Source organism: Ovis canadensis, chromosome 18 (genome assembly GCF_042477335.2).
Source record: "Ovis canadensis isolate MfBH-ARS-UI-01 breed Bighorn chromosome 18, ARS-UI_OviCan_v2, whole genome shotgun sequence".
In the NCBI taxonomy this organism is placed as follows: domain Eukaryota; kingdom Metazoa; phylum Chordata; class Mammalia; order Artiodactyla; family Bovidae; genus Ovis; species Ovis canadensis.
Window position 1 is genome coordinate 32266044 of NC_091262.1, and position 20634 is coordinate 32286677.

The 20634-nt window shown below is 48.5% G+C and overlaps 1 protein-coding gene and 2 pseudogenes across 1 annotated transcript in view; all 3 read left to right on the top strand.

Moving 5' to 3' along the window:
- LOC138423879 (myeloid-associated differentiation marker-like) overlaps positions 1-13323 on the top strand; it is a 17657-nt gene extending 4334 nt beyond the window's left edge. The window contains exon 2 of the mRNA XM_069560264.1: positions 10798-13323. Coding sequence (XP_069416365.1) covers positions 10798-10828 — 31 coding nt within the window. The 3' untranslated portion in view covers positions 10829-13323. The remainder of the gene's footprint in view (positions 1-10797) is intronic.
- Positions 10938-13893, top strand: LOC138423718 (myeloid-associated differentiation marker-like; annotated as a pseudogene).
- LOC138423719 (NEDD8-conjugating enzyme UBE2F pseudogene) lies at positions 12387-15462 on the top strand (annotated as a pseudogene).
- The last annotated feature ends 5172 nt before the right edge of the window (positions 15463-20634 follow it).

The window sequence follows — 20634 nt, forward strand, 5'->3', positions numbered from 1 at the left end:
TTAAGATTGTCTCCAGAATTTTTGTTAGCTTACTAAAACACTACCAAGAACAACGGAGCCCAACATTTTTGGCATCAGGATCAGTTTTTTGGAAGAAAAATTTTCCATTTCTCCCTGGGGTAGGGCAGAAGGATGGTTTAGGTCATGCCCGTTGCTCACTTTCTCCTGTACAGCCAAGTTCCTAACAGGTCACAGACCAGTACCTGTCCGTGGCCCGAGAATTGGGGATCCCTAGCCTAGATGGCATCTTAGAGGAAGTTGAGATGACTTCCATGCCAACTACTGTCAAGGGAATTAAAAAAGGAGCTACCGAAGAAGCCAGGGTCTTGCAGACACCTGTCTGCAGTGTTGGTGAGGGGCAGCAATGTGGCCCTCCTGCCTCAGTGATCAAAACAGCAGGTCCTGCCTCTGCGGGGAGAAGAGCATGGCCACTGCACCCTTAAAGGGATGTTAGCCTGGGTGTTCTCGTTTTTCTTTTCTTTTTTTTTTTCTAGTCGGGAGGTCAAAAATTACTGGGGGACTCTATTCTTAAAAGGGAATTTTCTAATTTTCTTGGGCAGGTGGATGGGGGTGGTGGGATTGCTGCTTTTATAGTCAAGGGAAATGCGTTAGTTGAGCGTGAGGGGACACACACATGCTTCTTGTGCCAATTGCTTTCTGCTGCTTCTTCCTGTTTCTCTGGGACTCAGACATAATATAATCTCTATAAATATATATAATTTTCAAAGTATCCCTTGGAGCTTCTAGTTCCTATCAGTCCCTGCTGTCAATCATAGAGAATAGCCTTGTTCCTTCGCCTATGTTCACAAAGCCCTTATAATTTCAATATTAAAAAGCTTCCCAGGTGGTTCCCAGGCGGTGCAGTGATAAAGAATTTGCCTGCCAATGCAGGAGATGCAAGAGATGCAGGTTCGATCCCTTTGTTGGGAAGATCCCCTGGAGGAGGAAATGGCAACCCACTCCAGTATTTTTGCCTGGGAAATCCCATGGACAGAGGAGCCTGGCAGGCTATAGTCCATGGAGCCACAAAGAGTTGGGCACAACAGTGACTGAGCATACACATAAAGATAAAAGAAAATAAACACCCCCTCATGCCCTCCTCTGTCCCTCACCTTCGCAAAACCAAAATCCACACACTGTAATTTTCTCAAATTTGCCTAGGGCTCAGAAGTGTCCTAGCCAATTTCCATCTTCAGCCAAACCTAGGTTTCTGGGACTCTCTGCCCGTACCTGGACCAGAGCCTGGGGCTATGACCTAGGGGGTGGGCCCACAAGAGGTTGGGCCCCACCCCAGTGCCAACATCCTGTCCCCCTAACCCATAAAGGGGGCAGCACCTGGATGCCTCTCTTTAAACTGTGTGCCTGTGTGCATGCTCAGTGTGTGTGTTTGTGTGTGTGTGTCTGTGCTCGCCTGCATCGAGACCAGCAGTCCTTTGCAGTAACTGGTGGCTTGGACGGCATCACAAGCCTTCTTCCTCTCTTGCTCTCAACCTCAGAGGCTCAGAGCCCAGCATCTAGTGTCAGCAGGCAAGCCAGGCAAGCAGAGCTGGTGGGGAGAGGAGGGGAAGGACCCCCACTGCTGCCCCTCAGTCCTGTGCTGGGATGAAGCGTGTGATTTTCATCCAGTGGCAGGTTGGGTGGAGGTGGAGGGCTCCCAGGGGGAGGTTCCCATGGCAGGAAAATCTTAAGAAACAATGAAGTAAGACTCATATTTTTAGGCTAGGATAAGAAAAGTATAAGCATAAAAATTTTTCTCTGCCCAATTGGGTTCCTCCCTCCCTGGTGGTCTAGTGGCTGGGATTCAGTGCTTTCACCACCGCAGCCAGGGTTAGATTCCCAGTCAGGGAAAACTTTCTTTCTAGGGACTTCCCTTGTGGCTCAGTTGGTAAAGAATCCACCTGCAATGCAGGAGACCTGGGTTTGATCCCTGGGCTGGGAAGACCCCTGGAGAACGGAACGGCTGCTCACTCCAGTATTCTGGCTGGGAGAATTCCATGGACCATATAGTCCATGGGGTCGCAAAGAGTCGGACACGACAGTGACTTGCACTTTGCACTGCACTCCCCTCCAGCGTACATTGTGCATCTGTATTAACCAGCCCACCCCGACGGCAGAAATACCTGCTCAGCCATAAAGATCACTTTATTCCTCTGGTCCCAGCCATGTAACTAGAAGATAACACTGCTTACTTATTACATGATTAGCGTCCCTAGCTATTTTCTGCCTATTTTACAAGAGTTTCGTTTCTTGCACTAACAAATGTGTTATCAACCTTATGGTTAAAAAATAATGGTGCCTAGACTACTTGAAACAATTGACCTGATCCATGGGGTCGCTAACAGTCGGGGACGACTGAGAGACTTCACTTTCACATTTCACTCTCATACATTGGAGAAGGAAATGGCAACCCACTCCAGTATTCTTGCCTGGAGAATCCCAGGGACGGGGGAGCCTAGTGGGCTGCCGTCTATGGGGTCACACAGAGTTGGACACGACTGAAGCGACTTAGCAGCAGCAGCAGCAGCAGCAGCAGCAGCATAGTTCTATAAGATCCTTGACTGTAATAGTGTGACAATAGATATGGGAAGAAGCAGAAAGTGGAAACCATTTTCTGGAAGCTGATAGACTAGAAAGATAGGTGGTCCAGATGCTTTTGTTCACTATTAAGAGAACTAGATGAGTAATAGCACTTGAGTGGTTTATCAAAGAAATCCCTCAATGACCTGGGAATGAACATTCTTAGCACCCTGGGACAGACTGGTCCAAAATGTCTCCCAAACTTTGGTTGAAGTTAAGACAGAAAAGGAGGGGACTGTAATAGAGAATGTTGCCCACCACCCAGTTCTACAAGCACAAAGCCATTAGCCCCTGTGGTCGCTGACGTACAGTCTACCCTGAAAAGAATTCAAAGCCAAAATCAGGATGAAGCATTTTGTGCTCTGGGAAAACTGGGGGAACCAGCCCTCAGATAGATGTTTTAAGAGGAATTTTCAATAACACATTTTTGCATCTTCCCATATTTAGTTCAGTTCAGTTCAGTTGTTCAGTCATGTCCGACTCTTTGCAACCCCATGGACTGCAGCATGCCAGGCCTCCCTGTCCATCACCAACTCCCAGAGTTTACTCAAACTCACGTCCATTGAGTCGGTGATGCCATCCAGCCATCTCATCCCATATTTAGAAAAGCACTAAAACCATTAGACAAGATGGCTGTTGTCCTGGAAGAGCAGTAACCTGTAACAAGGTGTGTGCTCGGTGGCATGTCTCCCTTCCTCTAAGTCACATACCTACTGCTCCCCACGTACTCTTCTCAACAGTTCTCAGAGCTTCCTGAGAGACTGTTTCAGCAGCTTTACTCCTCAGGTTACTTTGAATAAAATTTTCCTTTTCTTTCTAACTTAACTATTGATTAATTTTTTCATTGATAAAAGCAAATATGCATTGACCCCCACAAATCTGGATGGAAGAATCTCATATTCTACTATTTTTCTGAAAAATATAGAACACAACCCTGGGAGCTCACTTCGCAGGAAGATGGTGATGCTTCTGTGCTTTAGTACAAAAATTGCCCAGGGTTGGCTCACCTGAGGGGCTCACTGTCCAAACCTCCTGGTTCATGAGGGTGGCTACACCATCCCTCCTGTTGGGAGGTTAAGGGTCATTTCTCACAAATCCAAGACAAGGTCCAGTCCCCTCACTGTGGATCTCAAAAGAGAGTGTGAAGGTCCTCTACTTAGTTCAACCCTCTCATCATAGGGGAGGTGCAGCTGGACCCCAGGGAGGGCAGGAGTTGTCCAGAGTCACCCTGTGTGTGGCAGAGTCAGAGTCAGGACCCAGGTGTCCTGTCCCCAGGCCAGCTGTCCATTCATGGCCCCACGCTGCTTGTGACAAGTGTGGCAGCAGCATCCTCCAGGCTGGGATTCTGCCCCGTCCACCCTCGTTCTGCACAAACCTGCCCCGTCCCCCTGAGGAGGGCACTCACTGCTGCTGAGTCAGTTTCCTCATCTGCTAGAGTGGGGAGGGGTGCCAGAGACCCTGGTCCCTCCCAGCCCCCCTCTTTCCGGGGCGCCTGGACTTGCCAGTCCTGGAGACTCAGAGGTGGAGATGGCAGCCGGCTCTCTCCCCTCTGTCCACCCTCTCTGCTTGTTTCCTCTTGGCTGCTGGGCCCTGTTTATTGGTCACATCCTTCCTGATTACACAGACCCTCCTTCCCCACGACCTCTGCTTGGTGGGGACCATGTTTCTCTCTCACAACCTGAGTTTCCTCAGTCACTTCCCAGGGGTCCAACTCTCCAGTGATTCTTGTCAAAAACACAAACTGCTTCCAGGTGGACCCATAGTCTGAGGTTTCCCAGACTCCCTTATTCCTGCACATCCTTGACTATTCACTTCTTCAGAGTCCGAATCAGCAGCCCAAGTGGTCTTCCCCTGTTTAGGGAGCTGGTTCCTTTAGGGAATGCAAAGTCCTTTCTGCAGAGTGTATAAAGGGGCTGGCCATAAGCAGGGGAAGATGAAACAGAAGCCCAGAGTGAAGAGAGAGGCAGACCCAGAGTACACCATAGTTCTGCAGTCTCATGTGGGTCTGATTCCCAAGGAGAAAGCCTGGGGGAGAAGCTGAGAGATGCCCTCACAGACCTGTCTCCAAAGGCAGAGGGAAGGGAGGCACCTTGGATGCAGGGATCTGGTGCCCCAGCCCGTTAGTACACACAGTTGATGGAGAAGACCCCTGGCGCCCAAGCCTCAGGCCCTTCGCTTGCTCCCTGCTTGGCCTGGGCTCCCTGTCTCCGGGGCAGTGGCCAGAGGCTCCCTCCTCAGCTGGCCAGAGCCTCCTCCAGGCAGGGTGACTCCAGCTGGCGTACCCCCCTCCCAGCCGCTCCCCCCACCCCCTCACCTCCACCAGACTGTGTCCTGAGCTGCATCCAGAACAGAGCCTGGGGCACAGATGTTTCCATTCCATCGCTCTAGACCAGCTTCTTGGAAAAAATCACAGAGTCGACCTTCCTCAATCCTCCGATGAGTAGAGAGAAGTGGGCCACTCCCTCCTGGGCTCTCAGAGACCTGGCTATCTGCCTTGGGGGCCAGTGCAGATGGCCAATCCATGTGGCCCTTGTCTGTGTGTCTGGCTCCTGTCTAAAGGTTCCTGTAGGGAGGCCAGTGAGCTGAGGAGAATCCAGTGAGGGTCCAGTCAGCATCTCTCTAAGTCTCCACACTCTCTGGCATTTTTTGGCTGGCTTATTAACAGGAAGTCTAGACAAGTTGAGGGCATTGCAGCCAGATCAAGACCCAAAGGAGGCAGAAGATGATTCTTGGACCCAAGAGAAGGGGGTCAGCATTCAGTAAATGTCAGCATTTCCTGAGGTTCTATTACCTGGTGAGTTTTGCAGGGAGACAGATGTTTATTCAAATCCAGGCTCTGTCAGGGAGTAAGTATATGACCTTGAGTAAAATGATCTAATGTACTCTCTAAGCCTCAGTCTCATCATCTGTTAAATGGGGATGACAACAATAATATCCCTGAAGATAAAATGAAATAGGGGAAATAAGTCACCTTGTCAGACTGTTGCTGCTGAAGGCTATTATCTCCATTTTCTGGATGAGCAAACTGAGGTTTGGAGTGACTGGGCACAGGGTTAGGGGATGTGTAGACATGTCAGGGGAAAGGCCCTGAGATGACCAAGAGGAACTGGAGGATGATCTCAGTGCCTGAAGGGAGGGAGGCAATAAGGCAGGAAAAGTAGAAAGGAGTCTGGACTCGCAGGCCTTTGGAAGTGACGTTTTAGAGTCTGTGTTCCATCCTAAGGGAACAAAGAGAAGCCTTCGAAATATCTTACTTTGACTTTATTTCAAATTCATCTTTGAGGTAAAGGATGGAAATAGAGGACGCAAGTAGAGCAGGTGAGGGGATGGATGGATCTGGACCAGGTGGCTCTAGAGATGAAGAAGAGTGGGTGGATTCGAAGTATTTTGTGAAGAGCATTCAGGAAGGCAGTGCCATTGACTGAGATGGGGAAGAAGAGGAAGAGCCCAAATCCTGCGGTTCTTATCCTGATGCCTCAGGCAGGGGGAGCCTGGAGCCTTCAGCCTCCCTCCCCCCAGTCTCTGGAAGGAGGGGGCAGGAACGGCGGGGGGGGGGCGGACTGTGGGGTCGGGGGAGAGGGGGAGAACCTCAGTGCCCCCACAGCGTGAGGAAGAAAGGAGGTTTGAAGTAGTCTCTCTCTTTAAGACCCGACAGGATACTCAGTTTGCCCAGAGTGTGTTCCCTACAGGGCCGGGACGGTGGGGGAGGGGGGGAGTAGATTTTCACTGGGACAGTTCCCTGCAGGAGGTCTGAGTGCAGTAGGACAGCCCTGCGTGCTTGCCTGCTCAGTCATTTCCAGCTCTTTGCAACCCCGTGGACTGTAGCCCACCTGTGGACTGCAGCCCACCTGTGGACTGTAGCCTGTCCATGGGATTTCCCAGGCAAGAATAATGGAGTGGGTTGCCATTCCCTTCTCCAGGGGATCTTTCTGACCCAAGGGTCAAACCCGGGTCTCCTGCATTGGCAGGTGATTCTTTACCAGCTGACCCACTGGGGTATCCCTACTAGGATTGCCTTTTGGACAGCCATTGCTTAATTTTATGCCCCATTTTCCACCTAGCACCTACTAAACTGGAAAAATGCCATTCTTCCATATCGAGCTCTTCCACAAAAAATGGTTCATTAGTATTTTTTTCAACCCACCATCCGACATGGGCTGACACACAGGGCGTGGGTGATGATTGTGTTCACAGCAGAGGAGTGGCACCTTATCCCATACAGAGCCCAGCACTCATCTCTCAGTATTTGGCTTCTTGAGAGATGAGCAGCCAAGCCTGCATTTGATAACACAGCCAAAAGCTAAAGGGCCTCCAGAAGCTAAAAGAGGGTCCCAGGAGGACCCTCCCCTGGGCATCAGAGACAGCACTACCCCGCTGACACCTTGATTTCAGAGTTACGATGCCTAGAACTGTGAGAGAACATATTTCTGTTGTTTTAAGCCACCTGGCTTGTCATAATTTGCTGCAGTGGCCCTAGGAAGCCAAGATGAAATTTTAAAAATGAAAAGTATACTCTATGTCATAATTTTAATAAATTTTCCAGGAAAGCGTCCTGACCTCCTGCTCCAGAGTATGATGGCCACATGCATCCAGGACCCCCTGTGTCCCCCAGTGTCTGAAACTCACAGGGGAGGGTCCACCGATCTAGAGAAGGATGGTCAGTCCAAACACTCACAGGAGCTGGGAGGGAAGGAAATAAGTAAAGGGATGGAGAGGACTAGGGCCCCTGGAGAGGATCAGCTGCACCTGTCTGGGGTGGTGGAAAAGCAAGATGCTGTGTGATGATATGGTCTTGTGTTTATAAAACAGGAAAAAAAGATACAGGTACTCACTACATGCATATGTACATGTATATACACACACGTCTACATATGACATCAGAGCATGTGAAATTTGTTGAAGGCTGTACATGCAGTTGAGGACACGGATGCTCCCTGGATAGAGGGGTGGACACTCCTGTGAGGAAGCAAGAAGCCTGGCCGTACCAAGGTGGGGAACCTGAGCACATGTGAGACACTCATAGTCCTGCTTTATGTCAATTATACTTGAGAATAAGAAAATATAGAAAATTACACAAAGATGAAAATGAAAAATAACATAAAGGACATAGCAGCTGCTCAGCTCCATTCGCTTTCCCCCCATCCTGAGGGCACACAGCCCACTGACTCCAAATCTTCTGAGGCTTCAAAAGCAGCTGGGAATCTGGATTTTCATGTGAAATTAAACCACTGCAGCCACCAACACTTAGGGAAGAAATAATACTGATTCGACACCATCTCTTCCTGAAAACACTGTGACGAAACACCAAGCACATCCCTGGACCACCTGCAGTACAAACTGGTTTGCAGCCCCTGATCTGCAACAAATCAAGCTTGCATGTGCTGATGTCCAGAGTGGGGCCAGGGCCTTCTGGGTCCTCTGTGAGGGGGAGGGGGACAGGTAGCGGGCATGGATTGAGTGTGCCATGTTCCAGATCCTCTGATGGGTCCTCCACATGCTTTTATTCATTAATTGACAGAAAGCTGGGATTAATTCCATTGCAAAGATGGGAAGACTGAGGCTCTAATGAGTAACTTCCCCAGTATCTTCCACCTCTAAAGTATCTCCTCCAGGCCCCACGTCTCCCTGTAACCGAGTGTCCATCTCACTTCCTTCTCCTTCCTTTGTCCGGGCCATGACCTTCCCGGCTCCCTGTCTTCCAGTCCACACGCCTGGCTGCTGGGCAGGCAGGGCTCAGCCACATCTAGGCTGTGTTCTGATGGGGGCACCATGTCCACACTCACAGATTACAGTGGAGGACGGGTTGCTGGGGAAAGTGAAAGAAGTGAAAGTGAAGTCGCCCAGTCGTGTCCGACTCTTTGCCACCCCATGGACTGTAGCCCACCAGGTTCCTCCATCAATGGGATTTTCCAGGCAAGAGTACTGAAGTGAGTTGCCAGTTCCTTCTCCAGGAGATCTTCCCAACACAGGGATTGAACCCAGGGGTTGAACCCAGGTCTCCCACACTGTAGGCAGATGCTTTACTGGAGGAGGGGTTGCTGGGGAGACTCAAGTAAACTTCCTACTTTTCAAGGGTGGGAAACTAAGGCCCAGGGAGGTCACAGGCCTTACCCAGGGTCACCCAGCTGGAATCCCACACCTCTGCTTCTCCACCCCTCCCTTTGTAGCATTAAAAGGATCCAAAGATCTTTTGTAGTCTTAGGTGGAACTGTACCTGGAATTAGGTGGGGATCAAATTGGGGGTAGGCAGCATGACACCCCCTGCTTCCCTCACCCCAGTGCCCCTCCCCACCCTGGCAGTGCCCACTGGGAGGCCCGCAGGCTCCAGGGCTCCACTGGCAATTGGGGCTCAAGGAGCTTTGTGAGTCCAGGGAGGGTCTCAGGTTTGCTCTGTGTTTCTCTTTCAGCCTCAGCTTGTCCCAGGGTTTATTATCAGCAAAGGTGATATAATAATCCCCTGATGGCAGGAAGCTGGCTGGGGCTCAGGCTGCTGGCCCTTCCGCCCTGGGGCCTCTCAGCAAATAGTCCCTTGGAAGCAGGGCAGCTGTCCCTAAGGAGGGGGTGGGCTCACTCCCCAAACACTGGACCCTGAAGGAGCCCCTGTGTGAGTGGGACTGCAGCCCTGGCTGGCGGGACTGTCTTGGGCAGGTGACCTGGGCAATTCCATGGTCTCCAGGGGCCCTGCCACTCTGGCCACGTGTCCCTGTCACAGCCCTGAAGCCCCTTCAGGCCCCTGTTCTCCTGTCTCAGTTCCAGTCCAGGCCCCTCCTCCATGGGGAGGTTGGCTCCATGCCTGCATCCCTTCTGGGTCAGAAGACCCCTGCTGGGCTGCCTCAGGGCCCCTGGGACCCTGGGATCCCCCAGTCACCTCCACTCTGCCCCCCGCCCACCCCAGTCCCGGGTGCATCCTCACGGCTGTCGCCTCTCAGGGGTCCTGCAGGGGCCTCCTCTCTCAGCTCCTGCCCTTAAAAGGGGGCCAATCATCTGTCCATCCCCACCCCCTCCCTGGGATGCCCTGAAAGACTATGCATCAGCCTCAGACACAGCATCCTTGTTCACTTCTAATCCCTTCTTCCCAGCTTGGAAGCTGCTAACCAGTCTCCCAGTCCAGGAGAATCCTCACAGGTAGGACTACTCCTAAATCTTTCTAGACTCCCATCTGGATGGCAGCTTTGGACCTTAAGAGCCAAACATTATGTTAATTTATTCTGTGTTTCCTCCATGAGGCCCCACCCTGGAGTCATGCTGGGTTGAAGTCTCCCCTCCCCAGTGGGCAAGGGTCACATGTGATGGGGAAATTAGGAGAGGGGATTCAGAACAGTCCCTACTTCCCGCATCATCTTGTCCCCACGGTCTTGCTCTCACCCCATGGCTCCACCCTGTTCACTTCTGAAGCTGCCCTCCTCCAGGTGAGGCTGTGTCCCCTCAGATGGCAGCTCCTTCAAGTGATGGCTGTAGGGAGGACAGGTCTGGGGCACGTGTGTCTCCAAGTTGCTGTGGAAGGAGGCCATGGCCCTGAAGGTGTGTCGGGTCTCAGAGCCCCGAGCTTTGGTCCTAGGCTCCCACCCACGGCCCTGATGACATGTGGGCTGTAGAGCAAAGTGCCCAAACCATGGCTTTGGTGTTTTTATCTGGGTTCTCACTCCTAACCTTTGACCTTGGGGAAGGCACCTGAGTCTCTCAGCTAACCCTCATCAATACATGGGAATAGCAGTAGAATCCACAGTCCTTTATCTTTGGGGTCAAGTATGCTCTAGAGCTCATAATTTTTCAGCTTCAGACAGATGACCAGATAGTTCTCTATAGAACATAGCATCACCCCAGAGTCTGAAAGCACCTTCTAATGAAGCACATTAGAGTTTCAGCAACTGCAGTCTGGAACATTAACAGTAAGTGATGTAAATAATGACCATAAATTGTCTCATGTGTATTTTGATCAAATTTGCTTACCAAATAACATAAAAATATCTTTTTCAATTTGGAGAGGCTTGAAATTTTCAGATTGAATATAAGGACCGTTTTGCCTTGGGTCCCCATAGATAATTTCACATAGCACAAGAGGTCCAAAACGTTAATGGTTTGAGGTCAGACCTAACCCAGTAGAAGGTTTGGGATAACACAGGTCTCCTGACAATGTCAAGGGTGATGGGTGGGGAATATAATTCTGGAGCAGTTGTTCTGTTATCCCAGGTGTCTGAGCCACTGGTTCTAACTCCACAGATCCCGGGCCTCAGCCATCACAGGACTCTGAGCCTTTTCCAGGAATCTGACTTAATTCACCTCCAGAGCCGGATCTTTCTCTGATGGGTCCTCAGGGAAGACGACTGCCATGTTGGTGACTGTGACCTGCTTGACCATCACAACACCATGTTCTTCAGAGTGACGTCTCGAGACAAGGTGCCTTGGGCGTCACGTGCTGCCTCCTCCGCCTGCGGCAGCTCTTCTGCACCTGCATGGCCTTCTCCCTCGTGGTCAACATGGGCATCCTGAGGGGGCCGTAGGTAACTGGTCCATGTCCATCTGGTGCTTCTGTCTCGCCATGACCCTCATCATCTCCATTGTAGAGCTGTGTAAGCTCCAGTCCCGCTTTCCTTTCTTCTGGTACAACTTACCCGTCATCTACGCCTGCTACGCTGCCCTCCTCTGCCTCTTGGCCTTCATCATCTATGCCACCACTCATGTCCATTTCCTGCCTTATGGCCCTTACCGGGACCGAGCCATCAAGGCCACTGCCTTCTCCTGTGTTGCTTCTGTACTTTATGCCACGGAAGTGGCCTGCTTGTGGCAGTACTATGAGCTCAGTGAGATCCCCTGCTATGTGCACACCATGCCAGGCCTGCTGAAAGTGCTGGAGACCTTTGTGGCCTGTCTCATCTTCACCTTCCTTAGCCATACCTCCCTGTGCCTGCACCAGCCAGCCCTGGAGTGGTGCGTGGCTGTGCACTCCATCTGCTTCTTCCCAGCAGCCCTGACGATTCTGGGGAACCTGATTGGATGGGAATACAGGCTGCCTGTGACCTTCCCCATTTTCCGGTTTCTGCTGACCCTGCTCTCCATCCTGCTCTATGTCAGCGCTCTGGTCCTCTGGCTGCTCTACCAGTTCAATGAGAAGTTTGGCGGGCAGCCCCAGCGATCCAATTACATGGACTGTGTCGATGGGCTCACCTATTACATTTGCACCTGGGATGAGGAACTGGCTGTGGCCATTCTGACAGCCCTCAACCTGCTGATATACGTGGCTGGCCTGGTATACTGGGCCCACCAGGTTTCTGTAGGGATTGAGGATTAGCCTGGGGACTTCTGATCCTCTCTGATTACCGGAAGCATATTTACCAAGCTCCGATGTCCTCTTCCTGTCTCTTCTCTCTCCCTACTCACATCCCTCCCCATTCATCTCACCCTCTCTTTTTGTTCCCTTTTCTCCTTCTGTTCTGTCTCCTTCCTGTTTTGTGTGGTTGCCCATATCCTGTTTTGCCTTTTTTTTTTTTAATTCTCTCATTTTCTCTAAATTTTCTGGGTTTTTTGCTCTTTTCTGGTTATCCTTGGTTTTCTTATCTCCTGTGTACTGACCACCTCTTGCCATTTTCCTTGTCCTGATTAGAGCAGCCTGGCATGAATGAAACTCCCACTCTAGATCTCACTTGAAAATAAGACAGGAAATATTGGAAATAACCCAGGTGTTCATCTTTAGGATGCAAGTTAATAAACCATGGCATAGTGCAAGAGGGAATCTTTTCCAATGAGGATAAGTAAATATCTCTAGGATATATGATATAAAAAGTAGTAAGATACAGGCTGGGTGATTCAAGATGACGGAGTGGAAGGATGTATGCTCATCTCCTCCTGTGACAGCATGAAAATTGCAACTAGCTGTGGAACAACCATCAACAGGAGGATGTTAGAACCCACCAGAAAAGGATATCCCACATCCAAAGACAAGGAAGAAGCTGCAGTGATATGGTAGAAGGGGCACAGTCATGATAAAATCACACCCCATACCTGCTGGGTGGGCGACCCACAAACTGAAGAACACTAATACTAAAGCAGTTCTCCCACTGTTGTGAAGGTTCTGAGTCTCATGTCAGGGTTCCCAGCCTGGGGATCTGAAAAAGGGACTGGGAATCCCCAGGGAATTTGACTTTGAAGGCCAGCAGGATTTGATTATAGGATGGCCAAGGACTAGAGGAAACAAAGGAGGTTTTGGAGGTCACAAACAAAACCTTGCATGCACCATGACCCAGGGGAAAGGAGCGGTGACACCACGAGAGACTGAACCAGACCTCCCCTTAGTGTTGGAGGGTCTCCTGTGGAGGTGTGGTTTGGCAGTGGCTTGCCATGGGGACAGGGGCATGGGAGCAGGAGTCCTTGAAGATGCTGGCATAAGCCCTCTTGGAGGTCACCATTAACCTACCATAGGGCTCACAGACCCAAGGGCTGGCTTGCCTCAGACCAAACAACTAACAGGGAGAGCACAACCCCACCCATCAACAAATATGTGGATCGAAATTTTGCTAAGCATGGCCCTGCCCACCAGAAGAAGACCCAGTTTTTCCCACCACCAGTCCCTCCCATCAGGAAGCTTACTCAATCCTCTTAGCCTCATCCACCAGAGGGCAGACAGAAGAAGCAAGAAGAACACTAATTCCACAGCAGCTAGGATGAAAACCACATCACAGGAAGTCAATCAGAATGAAAAAGCAGAGGGTTATGTCCTACACAAAAGGACAAGATAAAACCCCAGAAAAACACCTAAATGAAGTAGAGATAGGCAGCCTTCCAGAAAAAGAATTCAGAATAATGATAGTGAAGAGGATCCAGGATCTCAGAAAACCAATGGAGAAGATGCAAGACATGTTTGCCAAAGACCTGGAGGAACTAAAGAACAAACAAACCGAGATGAACATTACACTGTTGCTGCTGCTACTGCTAAGTCACTTCAGTCGTGTCCAACTCCGAGCGACCCCATAGACGGCAGCCCACCAGGCTTCCCCGTCCCTGGGATTCTCCAGGCAAGAACACTGGAGTGGGTTGCCATTTCCTTCTCCAATGCATGAAAGTGAAAAGTGAAAGTGAAGTCGCTCAGTTATGTCTGACTCTTAGCGACCCCATGGACTGCAGCCTACCAGGCTCCTCCACCCAGGGGATTTTCCAGGCAAATGGAGTGGGTTGCCATTGCCTTCTCCAAACATTACACTAGAAGGTATCAATAGCAGAATAACTGAAGCAGAGTAATGGTTAAGTGACCTGGAAGACAGAATGGTGGAAATCACTGCTACAAAACAGAATATAGAAAAAAGAATGAAAAAGAAAAATAAAGCCACCCTAAGAGACCTCTGGCATAACATTAAATGCACCAACATTCACATTATGGGGGTCCCAGAGAAGAAGAGAGAAAGGACTTGAGAAAATATTTGAAGAGATAATAGCTGAAAACTTCCCTAACATGGGAAAGGAAATAGTCAACCAAGTCCAGGAAGCACAGACAGTTCTGGGCAGGATAAACCCAAGGAGGAACACATCGAGACACATAGCAACCAAACATGAAAATTAAAGACAAAGATAAAATATTAAAAGCAACAAGGGGAAAATGACAAATAAAATACAAGGGAATTGCCATAAGCTTATCAGCTGATTCCTCAACAGAAACTCTACAAGCAAGAAGGGAATGGCATGGCCAGAGCTGGTGTGGCTGTGAGGGGCCATGGCTTGCTGCCTGTGGCCAGCTGGGCATAGTGTTGGGCACTGGGTTTGCCTTGCCTGTCTTGGGGTGCCCAGGACAAAGGTAGTAGTAATGTCGATGCTGGCAAGCAAGCTGAAGAGTCAGCCACAGCCACTGACTCCGCTCAGTGGGTGTCTGTGAGAGACAGGCTGCTTGTTAAAGAGGTTGCAGAACTTGAAGCTAATTTGCCTTGTATGTATAAAGTGCATTTTCCTGATCCAAAAAGCTTCATTGCTTTCAGCTAACTGTCACCCCAGAGAAGGGTTACTACCAGGGTGGAAAATTTCAGTTAGAAACTGAAGTCCCCAATGCATACAATATGGTGCCCCCCAAGGTGAAATGCTTGACCTGGATCTGGCACCTCAACATACAGAGACAGGAGAGATATGTCTCAGTTTACTGAGAGAACATCCAGTTGACGGCACTGGCTGGGCCCCTACGAGGACACTGAACCATGTTGTTTGGGGATTAAACTCTTTGTTTATTGATCTGTTGAATTTTGATGATCCATTGAATATCGAAGTTGTAGAACATCATTTGTGGGACAAGGAGGACTTCTGGAATAAAGCTGAAGACTACATGGAGTGCCATGCCAGATGGTAGGAGGAGAGGACTGCAGGGCCGTGGACTGTGCATGAGAAGAGTGTCTCAAAGCAAAACTGGACTTGTATCCCAGTCCTCGGCTCCCCTCAGTCCCGCTGGGTCATCCGAGTCCTGTGACCATGTTGTCGTGAGGAAGAACCTCTTCACGACCACCCATTGTAGCTGGAGAGTTCTGCATAAACACAGCCAGAAAATGTGTCTGGGGTTCTAAACAGTTGTCTGCTTACCTTAACATGTTTACTTTTTTGAAACTGTACTGAATAGGCTGTTGATGAGAATGAACTCAGCGTCGAGGTAAGAGCTGCTTCTCTTCCCCACCCTCCCCCCCCCCCCCCCGTCAGTCCCTGCAGGTGATGCTCATGACATGCTCAGTGTAGTTCGCAGATTGGCCATCAGAAACCCCCCACAAACTGCGATTGGTGTGAAGTCTCTTAGCTTCTCCCACGAATGTCAGCCCTGCCTAGGTGTTATGAAGCTTCGCAGGATGCAGAGTCATTCACTGTAGATCTCTTACTGAAATGTGTATTTTATTAATGTAAATATATTTTGGAACAGACTTGTAATTCGTACAATTTAGTGCTTTATTTATTTTTTCTATTCTCATTTAGTTTGTATTTTCATTGTATAGAGCAGACAGAAAGATGTTGGATCAAGCAACTATTGAAGAGAAATACAAAGAAAATATGAAAGGCAAAAAAAGAGAGAGAGAGAGAGAGAGAAAGGTATGGCATGATATATTCAAAATGATGAAAGGGAAGAGACTACAACCAAGAATACTCTACCCAGAAAAACTCATTCAGATTTGACAGAGAAATCAAAAGCTTTAGAGACAAACAAAAGTTCAGCAAATTCAGCACCACCAAACCAGCTTTACAATAAATGCTAAAGGAACATCTCTAAGCAGGAAACACAAGAAAAGGGAAAGACCTATAAAAAATAAATCCAAAACAATTAAGAAAATGGTAATAGGACCATACATATTGATAATTACTGTGGAGCCCTATACCAGGGTCACAGGTGTGGAGCTCTGTACCAAAGTCACAGGATAAAAATCTCTGGAACTGACCAGGCACCATAGCAACCCTTGCCATGCCTCTGGATCCAAACCAGCTGATTGCCTGATCCCACATTAGGTAAAATACCCACCCTATAGCATCTTAACCAGTCACCTAATGCCACCATTCCAGTAGGAATTTTCTGCATCTTGAGGCTATACAAATTGGCAGCTAGCCTGTGAAAAGGTTTAGCTCTCCCTTGAACCAGTCCACTGTTCTAACAGCATCTCCCACTCTAATCAACTTTATTCTCCGTTCAATCTGCCTCATGTCTGGAAATTCTTTTCCAACCCATGCATGGACCACAACATTTTGGTAGCCTGTACAAGGACTTGCAGTCTCTTCCCCACCTCCTTGCCTCTCCTTTCTCGTAGGGACCCTCTATGAACAGGCAAGTGACTGTGGAAGCAGCTGAGGAACTCTGGCCAGGTTTACCCTCTGATGTGTTCCAAAGGCCCCACTGCTCAATCTGTCCCATAGCTGCCACCCAAAGGAGTGAGGGTCTCTCTTGTTTACTACTTTCCAACTGAGGACTAACTAGGCCAATCAATATTGTGCGGGCACAGGTCAGGCACTTAAAAGCCACTAGGGCACCTGTCACTGGAAGGCTTCTGTGAAAGGATAATGGGTTGGGGGCGGGGGGAGGTCATGGAATGGATAAGGCCGCAAGGGCATCCACCCCTAGCAAGACAACTTCGGTGTACCATATCAGGCACATATTGGTTCAAACAAATCACAGTCCACCACCCCTGGCCACTGTCTCCTCTATAGGATTGTAAGACAGATTCTTCAGCCTATCTTCCCTGTCTCTTTCACTTCATTCCCTTTCAGTCTGGATTGATTTACAAGTACCTAATTGTTGCCTCTGAGCCATCCTGAGAGTGCCTTCCATGTTTCAGGGAATCACCAAATGGTGAGTCACCCAGTTACTCCCAGGAATCTCTGTCTTTCCCTGTCCAAGTCACATGGTTCCTTGTTGTTGTTCAGTCACCCAGTCATGTCTGACTCTTTGCAACTCCATGGATTGCGGCATGTCAGGTTTCCTGTCCCTCACCATCTCCTGAAGTTTGCCCCAGTTCATGTCCATTGCATCAGTGATGCCATCCAGCCATCTCATCCTCTGATGCTCTCTTCTCCTTCTACCCTCAATCTTTCCCTGCCTCAGGGACTTTTCCAATGAGTCAGCTGTTTGCATCAGATGATCAAAATACCAGAGCTTCATCTTCAGCATCAGTCCTTCCAATGAATATTTAGGGTTGATTTCCCTTAACATTCACTAGTTTGATCTCCTTGCTGTCCATGGACCTTTCAGGAGTCTTCTCTAGCACCACAGTTTGAAGGCATCAGTTCTTTGGCATTCTGATTTCATTATAGTCCAGCTGTCACCACTGCACACGACCACTGGGAAGACCATAGCCTTGACTATGCAGACCTTTGTTGGCAGAGTAATGCCTCTTCTTTTCAACACACTGTCTAGGTTTGTCATAGCTTTCCTGCCAAAAAGCAGCTGTCTTCTGATTTCATGGCTGCAGTCTTCATCTGCAGTGATTTTAGAGCCCAAGAAGAGGAAATCTGTTACTACTTCCACCTCTTCCCCTTCTATTTGCCATGAAGTAATGAAGTCAAATGCCATGATCTTAGTTTTTTAAATATTTAGTCTGAAGTTGGCTCTTGCACTCTCCTCCTTCACCCTCATCAAGAGGCTCTTTACTTCCTCTTTGCTTTCTGCCATTAGAATGGTATCATCCTCATATCTGAGGTTGTTGACGTTTCTCCTGCCTATCTTGATTCCAGCTTGTAACTCACGCAGCCCAGCATCTCTCATGATGTGCTCAGCATATAGGCTAAACAAAACAGGGTGACAGCAGACAGCCCTGTCATACTCCTTTCTCAATCTTAAACCAATCATTGTTCCATACAGGGTTCTAACCGTTGCTTCTTGACCTGCATACAGGTTTCTCAGAAGATGGGTAAGATGGTCTGCTATTCCCACCTCTTTAAGAGCTTTCCACAGTTTGTTATGATCCATGTAGTCAAAGGCTTTAGCATGGTTAATGAAACAGAGGTAGATGTTTTTCTGAAATTCCCTTGCTCTCTCTATGATCCAGTGAATGTTAACAATTTGATCTCTGGTTCCTCTTCCTTTTCTAAACCCAGCTTGGACATCTGGAAGTTCTTGGTTTGCATAATGTTGAAGCCTAGCATGCAAGATTTTAAGCATGACCTTACTAGCATGGGAGATGACTGCAACTGTCCGATGGTTAGCACATTCTTTTGTACTACCCTTCTTGGAAATTGAGAGGAGGATTGACCTTTTCCAGTCCTGTGGCCACTGCTGGGTCTTCCAGACTTGCTGACATATTGGATGCAACACCTTGATGGCATCATCCTTTAGGGTTTTGAATAGCTCTATTGGAATTCCACCACATCCACTAGCTGTATTAACAGCAGTGCTTCCTAAGGCCTACTTGACTTCACTCTTCAGAATGTCTGTCTCTGGGTGACTGACCACATCATCATAGTAATCCAGTTCCTTAAGATACTTTTGTACAGTTCTTTCATGTATTCTTTCCATCTCTTCTTGATCTCTTCAATGTCTACTAGGCATTTCTATCCATTATTGTGCTCATCTTTAGGTGAAGAAAGGAAAGCCTTGGAAGAAAAGCTATGACCAACTTAGACAGCATATTAAAAAGCAGAGACATTACTTTGCCGACAAAGGTCAGTCTAGTCAAAGCTATGGTTTTTCCAGCAGTCATGTATGGATGTGAGAGTTGATCTATATGAAAGCTGAGCTCCAAAGAAGTGATGTTTTTGAACTGTGGTGTTGGAGAAAACTCTTGAGAATCCCTTGGACTGCAAGGAGGTCTAACCAGTCCATCCTAAAGGAAGTCAGTTCTGAATATTCATTGGAGGGACTGATGCTGAAGCTGAAACTTCAATACTGTGGCCACCTGATGTGAAAAACTGACTCATTGGAAAAGAACATGATGCTGGGCAAGACTGAAAGTGAGAGGAGAAGGGGACAACAAAGGATGCGATGGTTGGATGGCATCACTGACGTGATGGACATGCGTTTGAGAAAGCTCCAGCAGATGGTGATGGACAGGGAAGCCTGGCATGCTGCAGTCCATAGGGTCACAGAGAGTTGGACACGACTGAGTGACTGAACTTGGGCAAAATATTCTTTTGATATTTCCAATTTGCCTGAAGAGAACTCTAATCTTCCCCTTGCTGTTGTTTTCTTCTAGCTATAGTCCTTGTTCATTGAAAAAGGCTGTCTTGTCTCTCCTAGCTATTCTTTGGAACTCTGCATTTAGTTGGATATACCTTTCCCTTTCTCCCTTGCTTTTTACTTCTCTTCTTTCTTCAGCTATTTGTAAAGCCTTCTCAGATGACCACTGCCTTCTTGCTTTTCATTTCTTTGGGGTGGTTTTGTTTGCTGCTTCCTGTACAATACGATGAACCTCCATCCTTGGTTCTTCAGGCACACTGTTGAGTAGGTCTAATCCCTTGAATCTGTTCATTACCTCCACTGCATATTCATAGGGGATTTGATTGAAGTCATACCTGGCTGGCCTAGTGGTTTCCCTGTTTTCTTTAGTTTAAGCCTGAATTTTGCTATGAGAAGTTGATGATCTATCTGAGCCACAGTCAGCTCCAGGTCTTGTTTTTGCTGATTGTGTACAGCCTCTTCATCTTCAGCTACAAAGAATATAATCAATTTGATTTTAGTACTGACCATCTGGTGATGTCCATGTGTAAAGTCGTCTCTTGGGTTGTTGACAAAGGATATTTGCTATAACCAGTGCATTCTCTTGGCCGAATCAGTTAGCCTCTGCCCTGCTTCATTTTGTACTCTGAGGCCAAACTTGCCTATTACTCCAGGTATCTATTGGCTTCCTACTTTTGCATTCCAATCCCAACTGGTGAATAGAACATCTCTTTTGGTCTTAGTTATAGGAGGTCTTCTAGGTTTCCTAGAACTAACACATGGTGCCTTAGCTACACAATTCCCAGGCGTCACCTCTCACCATCAGACCTGACTGTTGGGACAGCCATTTTGTGCCATTACCCTCATGGAGAGATCACTGGGGATCTGTCAGCCAATGACTCTCAGAACTCCCATTCTACGGCATGCAGGCTAAGAGCTGATTCTGGTAGGTCCCAAGAGCCTCTCTCAGACTCACCCCATGACTATATTATCAAGAACTGGAAAAATTTGACCCTGAAAATCTCAAAAAGACCTAGCCCTAGTACAAATTAGGGGATGAAAAATGGCCTCTGAATGGCACACTAGGTTATAACCAAAGCAGGGAAAGTTTTCAGAGGTCCCTTTTGTTCAGTCCTTCATGGCCCTTAATCAGAATCCAGATTTGAGGGACTCAAGCCACTCGTCCTTCTGTGGCCATCCTATCCCCTCACCCCTCACTGTCTCCCCCTCCATCAGATTTCCTAGATGACCCTTACTTGACCTTTCCTATTCACATTTGATCTCTATTGTTGGACACAAAGAAAGGATTCTGAGGTTCCCTTTGATCTAGGACTTTCTCCCATAATCAAAAGCCTGAAGGATCAAAAACATCTCACCCCACTCCAGTACTCTCGCCTGGAAAATTCCATGAATGGAGGAGACTGGTAGGCTGCAGTCCATGGGGTAGCTAAGAGTCGGACACGACT